General features: G+C 37.1%; 1 protein-coding gene across 16 annotated transcripts in view; it reads left to right on the plus strand.

Moving 5' to 3' along the window:
• CADPS (calcium dependent secretion activator) overlaps positions 1–15,076 on the plus strand; it is a 550,474-nt gene that overhangs the window by 490,366 nt on the left and 45,032 nt on the right. For all 16 annotated transcript variants that reach the window (XM_074284209.1, XM_074284210.1, XM_074284212.1 and 13 more), the window contains one exon: positions 9,142–9,174. In XM_074284209.1, coding sequence (XP_074140310.1) covers positions 9,142–9,174 — 33 coding nt within the window. The remainder of the gene's footprint in view (positions 1–9,141; positions 9,175–15,076) is intronic.

Consider the following 15,076-nt stretch of genomic DNA (forward strand, 5'->3'; position numbering starts at 1 on the left):
ACCTCAATGGAATTATCCTTTGACTGACCCGATCAGTAAATGCATTCAGAGTGATGTAATTGTGATTTAGGCCCAGGCAAAAGAATTCGATCTAATCCAGTAATTAATCAACTGGTATTTCTTGATTACACTGATGCTCTTTGAGAGTAAGGATGGTCTTTTGCCTTTCTCCAGTGCTTAGCACATTGCCTGCACAAAGTAGGAGCTTAAATGCTTATTGACTTGACATAACTTATTAAATGCTTATTCTGCTCCAGGTACTTTCCTAACTGCTGAAAATACAAAAACACAAATAAAATATCTCTTCTCCTCTAGAAATTTAATAGGAAAAGAAAATGCGTGTATGTGTGTGTGCATGTGTGTGTGTATACATAGATAGATAGATAGATAGATAGATAGATATAGATATAGATATAGATATAGATATAGATATAGATATAGATATAGATATAGATATAGATATAGATATGTGAGTATGTTTAAGTACAGGGATTTAAGTGGTGATTTCATGGTTATAAGGAATTCCCACTTGAGAAAACTCCCTCTACTAAATAAAGTTTAAATCTTTGCAACATACAATCTCAGAGAATACTGAGGAATTCAGACAGCTGAGTGTGTATCACAGATGGGGCTTGAACTCATATTTTCCTAGTTTTAGGACCAACTTCTACCCACTATGCCCTGCTGCATATAAGTATTGACCTGGGTTTTTTTATTAGAACTTTGAAAAAAAAAAACTAGAGATATTAAGAGGTAAATGGGAGAAGTGCATTCCAGATATGATAAATAAACAATGCAAAGACATGGAGAAAATGAAGATGGAGTGTCCAATGTGAGAAATAGCAAGATAAGTTTGGCTAGACCAAAGAATGAATAATATAATATAATTTCTTATATATATATACATTAATATAATATAATTATATATATATATTTATATAATAGAAAAATAATAATGGGAGAGTAGTTCAAAGCCAAGATGTGAAAGGTTTTTAATGTGTCAGCTAGAAGGAATACTTCTAGTCATTGGAAAGTTTTTCTTGACAAGCTGGTCATAAATTGGTCTTTTTGTGACTTCCCCCAGTTTTCTTGGTCCTGTATTCAGGGCCAAGTACAATTGATATAATCTTTCTTTTCTTTTTCTTTTCTTGTTTTCCTTGGAAAACAATTGTTTGTTTAAGTTTATATATATATATATATATGTGTGTGTGTGTGTGTGTGTGTGTGTGTGTGTGTGTGTGTGTGTATGTATATATATATATATACACATATATATGTATATATATACATATATATATATGTGTGTGTGTGTGTATGTATATGTATATATATATATAAACATATTCCAAACCATATATATCTATATCTATATCTACATCTATATCTATATCTATATTGCATTTAAGTATAATGTCTTCCACAGGCAGCCCAAAAACCACTTGAAGACAGTTATCATTTACTCCCTGAGTTTTCTCTTCTCCAGGTTTAAGAGGCCCAGTTCCTTCAACTATTTCTCATATCACATGGACTCATGGTCCTTCCCTAGCCCAGTGGCCCTCCACTGAACAATATATTGACATCCTTAAATTCTTAAATTATGATACTCAGGACTAAACCCAAGTAGGAGGTCTAACCAGAACAAAGTACAGTATGACTATAACCTACCCATTCTTAAAAGCTCATATGTGTCTCATGTGATGTAGCCCATCATTAGTTTTTATGGTTGCCATATTATTTTGCTAACTCATTGAGTTTGAGCGTATTTAACCCCTTGGTCTTTTTAGAACTGCCTCTAACTATACCTTGCCCATATTATATTTATGAAATCTATTTGTTAAATTTAATGATAAGACTTTGAAAGTATCCCTATTGCATTTTCTTCTTACTAGATTTGACAGAATGCTCTAGTCTTGTCAAAAATCTTTTGGAATCCTGACTCTGTCATTTTCTAACTTCATTATTCATTTTTCCCAGTTTTGTGTCATCTCAAATTGGGTGAGCATGTCATTTTTGCCTATATTTAAAGCATTAATAAAAATATTAAATAGCACACAACCAATGATCCCCTGTCATTTTGCATGGAACCATTAGCAAGTACTTTTTGAGTCTGGTTATTCAAGCAGTTGTGAAACCATTGTATTGTGTTATTGTTTAGTCTGCATCTCCCAGTCTTTTCTGTAATAATTTCATGAGATATTTTAGAAGGCCTTGGCTAAAATCTAAGTAAATGATATCCACAGCATTCCCTTTATCTACTAAGCTAGCAATCCTGTCAAAAAAAGGAATTAAGGTTAGACTGACATGAACTATTTCTAATGAAGCTTTGCTATCTCTTTGTGATTACTGTTTCCCCTTTTAGACATCCATCAATCATCTTTTTAATGATCCAGTCTAGAATTTTTTGCAGGAAGTGAAATCAAACTCATTGCCCTATAAATTACAGATTTCATTCTCTTCCTTCCTTGAAAGTCAAGACATGGCCCTTCCCCTATCTTGTGTTAACTCTCCACAATCTTTCAAATATTATTGACAATGACTCAACAATGCATGTGCCAGTTCTTGTAGTTCCTAAGATGTAGATACTCTGGGATTTGAATTTATCAAAGACAATTGGGTGTTTTCTCATTTTCTTTTTATTATCATTCCTATCAATGCTCCCTTAGTACTTTTTGTCCTATCATTTTTATTACAAAGACCTTTTCCTTGGCAGAGAAAACATAAGCAAAGAATTGATAAAAAAAAAAAATAAGAATAAGAATTGAGCATCTCTTCTCTTTCCTTCTTTTGAGCTACCATGACCCCAAAGGTCCTCTTCCTTCTTTGACTATCCTATTCTTCCAAAGGTGGGCACTTTCCCCAATGATGCTAATCGCAACTTATTCATGCCTTCTCATCCAGTTTGTCTCTCGTATGGATTCCATAAATCCTCCACTGAGAGTCTGTCCTACATGTTGAAGACCTTCCTCTAAATGCTTTGATGTTGCATGGATGCCATTGGAGCACACAGACTGTCCACTGGTTATTTCTTGACTTGCCCACATTTTTCATAAGTTTTCACTCTGATGACATTTACTCTACTTCATTCTCCTCCAACCTGCTTGTGGCCATCATGCATCTCTCCATGTTGTCTTTTGAATCTGTTGCCCCTTTAACTCTTCAGAGCTGAGGTATTCCATGGATTTCAGCTTAGAGGATCATCTGACAGACATTACTATTGAAAATATCAGCTTTTGTTTCAGTGAGAAATGTAAAGTCATTAAATAAAAGTGGATAATTAGAATGTGCAATATTATTTGGGAAGTATATTAGAGAGTTGAGTCCATGGGAGAAGATCTTGACCAACAATGGGAACCTCTGTGGAGGAGGGGTCAATTGAGTTGTCCTTTAAATGATGGGTAGCAATTCTTCAGGTGAACAGGGAGAGATATAGCATTTCAAGCAGAGAATGGAAGTGAGAAAGTGCTACATGCATTTAAGGGACAAAATATTTACAGACAGCATGATGGAGTGGAGAGAATATTGTATTTGAAGTCAAAGCATATGAATTCAAATTTAACCTCTCAGATCTTCAGTTTCTTCATCTGTAAAATGAGTGATAGTATTTGTTTCAACCTACATTGTTGTATCTCAAATGTACAATATGAGTGTAAGTAATGAAAGTAAGAAAAATGCTGCAAAATCAAAAGAGAAGCATTTATTAAGTGACTACCTTTTATTTCCACTCTCAACTCCTTCTCCAGCCTTAGGCTGTCCTAGAATCCATTCAGGACAGGCAGATGGCAGGAAAAACTACCACCACTGGGAGCCATCCTCCCCTCTTGCCTTCCTCCTTCACTCTATATGGGGCTTGGGTGATTGGGGAGTTAACAACTCCATTGCTTCCAATGACCTTGCCATCTGGCCGCCTAAGATCCTCTGGGTCTTCCCTCCTGTCCTCTCCCTTTGCCCTGCAGTACCCTAGCCCTGTCATTTTCAATACCTAAGTAAGTAACCCAACAATCTCTGGGCCTCACCATCTGCCAGATGACTGTAGCCCAGGGACTCTTGGGACTCTCTAGCAGCCCTGCATTGAACCTTCTTTCCTGAATTGTCTCCCTCAGAGTGTGAAGTCCTTGAAAGCTGGAACTGTCTCACTTCTTCTGTTTGTATCCCCAGTGCTAAGTACAGTCTTTGGCACGACATATGTATTTAATAAATGCACTTTAGTTCATTCACTCATTAGTTATTAGAGATACAAAGCCAGGAGAAAAATCACCCTTCTCAGAGTTTGCATTCTAGTGGTAGTCATATGTCATATGAACTTAATCTTATTGATAAACAAACTGATTTCTATCTTATATATATTTTATATAACTTTGTATGTATTTATATATATATAATGTGCTTATATATACATATATAAAGGTACACATGTATGCGTGTGTATTTTATATAAATATGTGACAATATATGTGTGTAGGTTGCATATATAAATATACATATATGCAATATGTATTTCATTTATACATAATATATTCTATCTAGAGGAAACAACATATATAATATTTTGTATATAATTGGCATATAAATTTCACATATAATGAATATATTTCATTATAATTTCACATATAAAATATTTATAGGTGTATATTTTGTATATGGATATATACATAAACATGTGCTTGCATGTACACATATAAATATACAGACATGCATGGGTGTGCATTATTTTATATGGATATGTATAGATTATATATGTTTTATTGATATATATGTAGATTATATATATATATATATGTTTTATTGATATATATATAGTCTAGCTAGAAGAGACAACATATATAATGTATACCTATATATAATTGACATAATTACATAAAATATTATATATATATGTGTGTGTGCATTTTCTATAACTATATTTGTATATATATACATAAACACATGTATATAAATATACACATATGTACATATGTACAGATATAAGGTTTATATGGATATATGGTAATATATGTATGTATATGCAGATTTTATATTTATATAAATAGATATATACATATAAATATAAATGTGTTTTATTTATATATAATATAGGCTAGCTCGAGGAGACAACATATATACAATATGTTTTTGTATAATTGACACATATAATTTCACATATAAAATAATGTGTGTATTTTATATAATTGTGTGTGTGTTTACATAAACATGTGCTTATATATACAATTTAAATATACATACATTTATGTATGTACATGTTTATGTGAATATGTGATAATATATGCATTAGAGATTATATATATTATATAAATTTATGTTTTTAATATATACATATATGTATGGTCTAGATGGAAGAGGCAACATATATAAAACATTTATATATAATTGACGTACAATTGTATATATAAAATATTATATATGATGTCTCCTCCAGCTAGACTATAAGCTACTCAAGGGCAGGTATTATTTTCACTTTTATCTTTGTATCCTCATTGCTTAGAAGAGTGTCCCATACCAAGTTAGCTAACTAATCCTTGCTAATTGATTTGAACTGAACTAAATACTATGTAATGCTACAATCCCTGGGAAGAAAATCCAATTGATTTATTCACTGAGAGACAAAAAAAAAAAAAAAAAAAAAAAAGAGAAACAGCCTCACCCTGGAAGAGTTTAGTTTCCTGAAGAGAATGTGTAAAAGTCCTGGAGTTGGATGAGACTTCAGAAGTCTTCTAGTGAAAATTCCCACACCGTTCATGGATCTTTGCTAAGACTTCCTTGACAGACAGTCATCCAGGCACTGTATGAGCATTCCCAGGGCTTGGGGAACATATTACTTTGTGAGGCAGCCCACTCCCCTGTCACACAGGTTTAGTACAAAGTCTTTTCTTATCATACTTTGAAATCCAGCCCATTGTGGCCTCGTGCTGTTGGTCCTGCTCCTGCCCTCTGTTGCTACACAGAACAAAACAAATCTTGCTGACCTCCTAGTTATTTGAAGAGAATATCATACTCCTTTCCCTTACTGTGTAGCCCCTTCCCCTTTAGCCTTCTCTTCTTCAAGGTAAACATCTCAGTCCCTTCAACAGTTCCTCAGGTGACATGTTCTCTAGATCTCTTAGCATCCTGGTCCCACTTTCCGGGCTCTCTTTTTTGACTATTGCTCTTAAAAGGTGGTCTTTGTACTGGACCCAGAGCTTTAGGTGTAGTCTGACCAGAGCAGAGAGCTATAGCACTATCTTTTCCCTTTTAGTCCTAGAGTTGTGATTGATCTAGGAAGGAAGGAATTGAGGCTGGATCTGAATCCCAATTCTGCTTCTTACTGTGTGATCTTAGTTTCCCCATCCATAAAATGAGGATGTTGGACCAGAGGACCTCTAAATTCTCTTCTGGTTTGAAATTCTTAATCCAGTGAACTATAAAATGCAGAGATTATACTGGTACCTTTGACTAAAAATAGAATCCTATTGAAGAACCGAAAAATGGAAATCCATTGATCTTCTTAATCTAAAGAAGATGGAGCCACCAGATGATAATCAGCCCATGCTGTTGGGAATCGAAACGAATGTGATTGTCAGTTGATAATAGTAGTGGCTGGACTTTCGCCATGAGGTCCATCAGGCTCTCCCAGCTGCCAGGAGAGGGTTAAGAATTTGGCTCCTCTCTTGAGAGGAACGGAATGTGAGCTGGGAAGGAAGAGTAGGCGTGTTTAAAGGTTGATCATTTCAGTAGCCGCAAAACTACCAACTGCTATAAATCCCTAGAGCAAGGAAGATATCTAACTATGGAAGAAAAAGTCTGTTCTCTGGTCCCTTGTACTTCTTTCCCTCAACTTGGCATTCAAGGCCCTCCATAATCTAGACTCTGTAACCTGATTTCTCTTCTCCCTACTTCCCAGGCTTAACCACTCTTGCCTTAATAAACCATCCCTACACCTTTATGTGTGTCATTTCCTGTAGTTGGAATGCCCTGCCTTTCCCCATTCCTACCCCACCATCATCAATATCATCCCATCCATTCTCTAACACTCAAGTCATCAGGAACCATTCTTCTCTACTTAGTCTCCATGTACTACTCTCTTGTGCTCTAATCTTGTATTATGTTGTCTTCTCTGGGGATGAGTAGTTTTCTTATTTTGTGTCATTAGCAGCATCCCATCACTCTGTGAATTAAGGAATAGATCATGGTTTGCATGTCTCTTGGAATCCTAGTTTCCTCCCAAGTTCCACTCAAGCACTAGAGCCTACATGAAGCTCTTCTGATTCCCCCATTGCTACTGACTTCTTCCTCCCTATTACCACTTTGTTTTTTTGTATAACCATATATTTATGTGCTATCTCATCTGATTACATTTCAAATTCCACATAATTTCTCTTTTGTCTGGCACATAGTACATGCCTAATTGATGCTTATTGACTGATTTCTATACTGTATCTACCACAGCAACTAACATAATTTTGTCTTTTTTTTTTTTTTTTTTTTTTTTGTATGACAGAAAGAAGGATAGAAATGGGCCTGTGATTCTACCAAGATAGGGAACACCCTTTATGGCAATTCCTTCCACCAATTCATTTCTGGCAATATAGTAGCAATCAAAGCAGTCACATAAATGGCTCATACAGATAGAAGTACCATATTCTAAAGGGGTTTAATTAGATGATGCTGTAGATGAAATGCTGTACTTGCAGTCATGGATGACCTTAGACAACTCATTTGACTTCTCTGTCTACCTCCACTTCCTCGTCTATAAAATGGGGATAATAATAATACCTACCTCCCAGTGTTGTTGTGAGGATAAAATGAGATAATGTTTGTGAAATGTTTTGCAAACATTAGAGTGCTATATAAATCCTACCTATTGTTATTGTGTTTTCCATTCTCATGTCCATGTGCCATCTAACTTTACATGCCATCCCAAAGGTCAGACTGCTCATCCCCATTTGACTCTAATTTTATAAATGAAATGTTTTGTGCATTATCAGGTCGTTTTTTGTTTTTTGTTTTTTGTTTTGTTTTGTTTTGTTTTTTAAGAAAATTCACCCTAATTTTTTTTTATTTTTTTAGTTTATGAAATAAAACAAGCATTTCCATAATGTGGTATAATTAAAAAGAAGATTGCACATGAACTTATTAGCAGACACTTGTAAATGCTTGTTGGCTGACTGACAGCTTAGACCGAGGATTTGCTTCTTAGTGCTTTTATTTTATTTTAAAATAAATCAAATGTCCCCTTCCTGGTTCTTACCACCTTTAGCTCCCATTTGGGATAATTTCACCATACATTTAAGCTTCTAAAAACATAATCCACCTGAGACTCAAGGACAGCCTTAGGTCAGGTTGGATTCTCTTTGTCAAGTTGGAATCTCTCTAGTGGTTCCCTCTCCCCCTCCCCCAGTGGGACAAGAGTTCCCCTATCTCCACACATTAGGTTTCCATGGACTCCTGGAAAGCAATTGAATCCCATAACCTAAAAGGAGGGCTGTGCCCTTCAATTAATTCCAAATTGATTTGTAATGACACCAGGATCTCAGGTACAAAGAAGCAGAGTGGGAGGGGGAAAAGAAATTAAAAAAGGAAAAAGAGGGGGAAGAGAGAACAAGAAAAGAGGAGGAAGGCTGAGAGGAAGGGAGGGAAAGACAGAGACAAACAAATAAGCAAATAGCCTTAGTCATATGTGTCCCTGTGCCCTCTGAAAAATCCATTTCTGCTTCACCACAATTCCTTCTCCTGCTTTTACAAGAAGGAAAAAATTCAGGACTCCTACAGTAGCATCTGCTGTTATTAGAGACTGGGAGGCAATAGAACTGATTTTGTTCTCTCTTCTCTCTCTGTTTCTCTTTTTTTTTTTTTTTTAATCTCTATTTCTAGCTCTTTTTGTCTCTCTATCCCTCTGTGTCTGTCTGTCTCGGCCCCTTTGTCTGTCTCTGTGCCTCTATCTATCCCTCCTTCTGCCTCTGTCTTTCTCTTCTCTCTCCCCATCTCAGCAGACTTAAAGCTCCAAATAGCAAGCAGCTTCATTTTAGTATCTTTTATTTTTTGGTTTGTTTTCCTGGTCAGCATTGTGGTACAACATATTGTTTTAATTCTCATTGTGTTACTGCACTGAGCTGTGAATGGTTCAATATAAAAACATGTCTCACCCCCCATCTCTTCTTTCCTCCTAAGGTGAAGGCAGCTTCCAAGTATGTGGACGTCCCTGTGAGTATCACTCAAAACGTTTGTTGCTTTCTTCACAATCGGGATGGTGCTGTTTTTAATGGTTTGGTGCTGAATTTTTAGTCATTAGAAAGAGGGAAGCCCAGAATATTTTCTGAATAAAAATTTTCCCCACATGGGAAATTGATGATTTATGATTTCTTCCAGCCAGAAGAGCTTGAGGCAGAAACAAAAGCAACCTCACAGTACAAGGCTCAAGGACAATTCACTTTCATTTCATTTATATTTGGTTTTTCTGCTAAATTTCATTCTAATATCATCTTATTCAACCTCCTCTTATTTATACCTCTAGGGGATTCGACTGTGAGCTAGAAATTTGTATAAGGGAGACAATATTTTTGATGAAAACAAATAGAGTCTGTACTTGTTCATTTTTTGGTATGTTCTGCAATTGTTTTAAGACAAACTTGCAAAACCCCTTATAATTAGAGGAGGCCTCGTTAACTGAAGAGAGCCCTTCAAGTTCATAGATAAAGCACTTAAAGTTGCCCAAAATTTACATTTAAATTGAGGTTAAGTACAACATATGAATGCTGGAGTGTGGGATTACCTGTGATAAACCAGGATACATTCACAGATAAACCTTGCCCTGCAGATTAGCAAACTAAAAATGAAGCGATTTAAATATATTGTATGAGAGGAGATAAGAAAATGATTGTCCTTCCATTTAGAATAAAAGAGATGGAGGTCTGTTGCAAAATATTAAATTTGGAGAGCTTAGTTCAACAGCTATCAAGGGTCTTGTACTGAATGTTTCTGGCCCTGAACGTGGTTAAGTGTCTTCGTTGTTCAAATACTTATTAGTTAAAATATGTCGGTTTCCACGGGGATTTATATTAACATTTAAATTCATTTCCCCTGAATGTGTGTTACAGTTTATCGGCTTACTTCGAAAAGGACAATAAATTATCAGAAATTGGGCTGAAATTAGAATTAACAATACATTTTGTTTGTTTAATGAAAGATTGTGCCATCTATAATTATATCTTCAATTTATATAATGCTTTTCATCTAGGGAGCTCAAACTCCTTCACTCTAATCAGCCTTGTAACATCTCTGTAACTGAGAGTGGAAAAAGGTATGGTGGGTAGGCCAAGACGTAAGCTGAGTCAAAGTTTGAATGCCAGGCTGTCTACAGATGTCACCTGGCTGCTTGGTACAGCAGGACCCTCAAGCCAAGCTGAACGTTCTTATCCAATCCCAACCATTTAGATGGACCATTCTTACTGAAACTCCTTAAGAGTCCCCACCCAGTCTTTGCTCAGTCCAAATAAAGACATTCATGAATGGTTTCTCCTTCCAGAGCCTCTGAAGATCCCAGTGTAGGTCAAATTGCAAAGATTTAAGCCTGATCTGGAAACCTGGCTTAGAGAGAAATCTCTTGCAACTGCCTCTCTGAATATAGATGTGAATGGAGCTGCAAAAGGACTCAACCCTCAGTTGAGATGACCCACTTTTGTCAATTATCTTCTAGTCATCAGTATATGTCATTGTGGATATTTGACAGCTAAGTTCTCAAACCAAAACTTCAATGGAAGGAAGCCAGGTTTTTCATGGGCCTCCAAATAACAGCCATGAGCCAGCCTCTATTCCTCTGGTGGGGTCACTGCTGAACTGACTACATCTTAAAACATGACTAAGAGGTTAAAAATCATCAATTTGTCTTCATCCTCCTCTAACACCAGCCTCCAAGTCATCCATGGTTAAATTTGGCTTAATTAGAAAGATGGGCTTTATTCCTATATAGATGCAAAGGACTTATTCTCATGTCTGATCTTAAAAGAGACTTGAGTTTTTGCAAAAGTTGTGGTTTGGACTCCTCTTGGTAGCAAAATAGGCTCAGATTTTGAGAGCGTGCTGACAGTGATCTTCCTCACATAAAAAGTAGTGTTAGTTTTTTAAAAGGAGCACTGGTCTGCAAAGACTCTGCATGAGTATGTGGTAAAGCCCTAGACTGGAGTCAAGATAACCTAGGTTCAGCTTCTAACTCACATTTGAATTACTTCTATAATTTTCTATATCTATCTTATCTATAAAATTAGAGAGTAGAACTATATGCCCAAGGTTCTTTCCAATTCCAAAGGTCTATGAATTTCTATGTCTATTACTTCTACCTACGGGCTTCAATTTTCTTAACTTTAGAGAGATGTTGGATGAAAGAAAGAGAGAGAGGCAGAGAGAGGAAGGAGAGAAAGATGAACAGACAGAAACAAAAAGAGACAGACAGAGGAAGGGAAGGGAGAGGGAAAGAGAGAGAAAGGCAAGAGAGACAGACAGAAAGAGGAAGGGGAGAAAAATAAACAAACAGAAACAAAAAGAGACAGAGGAAGGGAAGGGAGAGGAAAAAAAGAGAGGAGACAGAGACAGATGGAGGAAGGGGAGAGAGACAAAAAGAGACATAGAGAAGAAAGAAAGAAGAAAAATAGAGAGAGAAAGAGAGAGAGCAAAAGAAAAGAGAGAAAAAGAGACAGAGAAATTAGAAAGATCAATACTGATAGTAGTAGTGGTGGTAGAGGCAGTAGTTGTAGTAGTAGCAGCAGCAGCAGCAGCACAGTAGTACTAACAGCAGCACAGTAATACTAAGAGCAGCAGCAACAAAGAGTTATATAGGGTTTCATTACACAATATTATTCAGGAATCATTACATGCCATTACCATGTAGCCCTTTAAGAGAGAAAAATAACATTTAAAATGTGACTCTGAAATTCATTCCATTTCCTACCTTCATAAATAGTATGTTAACCACAATTTATCCTCTTCTGGATAACTTAGTACTATCATTAGGAATACAATCCCATCAGCCCACTGGATTGGGATGGGATCCCCATGTCTACAGGACTATTGAGGGGTGATCTCTTTGTCCCTACAATGAAAGTCTTCAGATTTCTCTACTTACTGTATTTCTTGGTTCATGCACTTGCCTTTGTCTTTTTCTTGGATTTTTCCCCTCCTTTTCTTCTACCATTACTTCTTATTATTATCAAGCGGTTTGCCTAGAATAGCCCAAAACTTATTTTGATTTTGGTGCTTCTAATCTAATGTGTCTAAAAGAGCTGATGACAGAAATGATTAGAATTGTTTTCAAAATAAGAGTTAATGTGCTCTAAGTGACTGTCCTGAAATACCCCTATTAACAAAATTCACAAGAGACATGGAGTAGGTGGGGGAAGGGGGGGATATTGAATTCAGAGCCTGTTTTGCAGCCAAGAAACCCAGGTTCAAGGGTGGTACACTTTGACTCTGTGATGCTAGATAAATCACTTAATCTCTCAGCACTCTGGCCAGCTAAGACTAGACCCCGCAGATCTGCATTGGCAGATAAGAGTTTCCTCCCTTGAGTTTTGATAATACCAGTGAGTCCCTCTTCCTTGTAGCTACTAAGTATCCCTGCACCTTGATCATTCTGCTTATTCGGATAGTTGCCACTGTCACATAAGTAGCCTCCAGATAACTGAGGCACTGCTATGGAAATATAACAGCAAAGTTAACCGAACCAGTTGTTGCAGGTGGGTTCAAGTTTCTAAAATTTGCAACAAATTGAAAGGCATGTTTAGAAAAGCTTTCCAAACCAGAACATGGGAAAGGAAATGGCTAACTGCTTCTCAAAGAGGAGAATCTGTAGAATCTCATTCCTAAGCCTTAGTCTTTACAATGACATTTCTTTGGAAAGGACCAGAGAGGGTGAAAAGCTGTTCTATTTCCATAGAATCATTGTAGGAAACTGGGGAAGTGAAAACTCCCTCCACAATGCAGATCAGCAACTCCTGGATGAATTGAAGACTTCAAGAACCATCCCAGACCTTGACAGTTAAAGGGACTCAAGGTCCCAGAGGCAGGGGAGATTTGTCAGACATTTAAAGCTGAAAGAGACCTTCAAGGTCATGAAATCTCAATTTACAGGTGAGGAAACTGAGGCTTAAATAGGTGAAACAAATTGTCCAAAGTTTTAATGGTGGTATGAAACTCAGATCTTCCTACCACCCAGGGTCTATCCACTGTGCCATGGTGACTTTCAATACAAACACTACCAAGAAATGAACACCTATAATAAAAAGGTATTAAGTATTTTGGAAGTTCCTTAAAGGCTTAGAGAACAGGTAAAGTCTTAAAGAATTCACCTCCCCTGTAGAAATGATGGGGAAATTGAGGCTCAGGGAGATGATGGGGAAATTAAGGCTTAGAGAGATGATGGGGAAATTAAGGCTTAGAGAGATGATGGGGAAATTAAGGCTTAGAGAGATGATGGGGAAATTGAGACTCAGGGAGATGATGGGGAAATTGAGGCTCAGGGAGATGATGGGGAAATTGAGGCTCAGGGAGATGATGGGGAAATTGAGGCTCAGGGAGATGATGGGGAAATTGAGACTCAGGGAGATGATGGGGAAATTGAGACTCAGGGAGATGATGGGGAAATTGAGGCTCAGGGAGATGATGGGGAAATTGAGGCTCAGGGAGATGATGGGGAAATTGAGACTCAGGGAGATGATGGGGAAATTGAGACTCAGGGAGATGATGGGGAAATTGAGGCTCAGGGAGATGATGGGGAAATTGAGGCTCAGGGAAATGATGGTCACCCAGCTAGTGAACATTTGGACCTAGAATTTAAACCTCGATCCCGTCTCTTCTCAAGTGGCGTGAACCCCCACTTCCTACTGAAAATGGCGTTGGCTTCTCAGGCCTCGGTGGCAAGAAGACGGGACAGCTATCATTTACATCTCCTTCCAGAAATGCTATTGTTTTGTATCATAAAACTCCAACAATTATAGGACCATCACAGACCTGGCACATTCCTGTCTGCAGAAAATTGTTGAAAGTGTAACACTTGACTACAGCCCCATTGGTTTGTCCTCATTGTTTTTCAAATTAATACCTTGTCATTGTTTCAGCAGGTGTTAAGAAATGTTACTGGCAACCCAGGGGCCTAGCATTGGCCCTTTGCTTGATAATTGTTTGCTTTGTACCAGGGAAAAAAATACAGTCCTACTGTTTCCAAACCTTCCTCATTTTCACCCTGGAAATTACACAGAAGTGTTAACTAACTTCAATTTGCAGTGGCTGACAGTCACGTCTGGTAGGGAAATGATCCTTTGTGATCTAAGGTAAATCACAGTAATGAAAACTAATCTTATTAGTTATTAGCAAACATACATATCTGCTGCTGTGGAAACTTCGGGAGGTTTGGTGGTGGCTTTCCCAATGACCCATATTACAGTATTTTAATGGGTTTCTTTGGAGCTAACTTGGATTGCCGCATCTCAAACAAGGGTGATCTCCAGGTTTGGGCTGAGGCTGTCCCCCACTTCCAAGAAATTGTTGCCCAATTGTTTGTTCCCCATCTTCCTATCCTTCTACAAAGTCTCATTTATGTAAAGGACATTTTTATGACAAAGAGTATTATTACCATTAATATTATTATCATTAAACTATAAGAATGAGTTGGGAGGCAGACACGACGGCCACATACCCGATCTAGGCAAGCAGATCTCGTGGGAAACGTAAGCAAATTGGATAAATGAAGACCATGATTCTAACAACAAAGAACATTGTTCTTATTTTGGCCAGCCATGATTTTATCAGTGTTGGGAGCACCCTAGGAGAAATTCCCTTGACAAACACAAGCTGGCATTTTGTCTACAATTTATAATCTTTGAGGGCCGCCGGGGCACTGAGGAGTGAATTGATCTGTCTCTGGATACAAAGCCAGAGTGTCTCAGAGAAAGGTCTTTCCAATTTCAAAGCCATCCCTTCTATTCCCTTTACCATGCCATTGTTTTCATAAAGGTTTAAATCTGTGTTTTACACATCGTAGCATTTTTGAGCAGGAGAAAAGATGTTGTTCAGTTTCCAGTGACATAAGGTAGACTCTGGAATATAAGTGGACTCA

This window comes from Sminthopsis crassicaudata, chromosome 1, assembly GCF_048593235.1.
Source record: "Sminthopsis crassicaudata isolate SCR6 chromosome 1, ASM4859323v1, whole genome shotgun sequence".
Taxonomy (NCBI): Eukaryota; Metazoa; Chordata; class Mammalia; order Dasyuromorphia; family Dasyuridae; genus Sminthopsis; species Sminthopsis crassicaudata.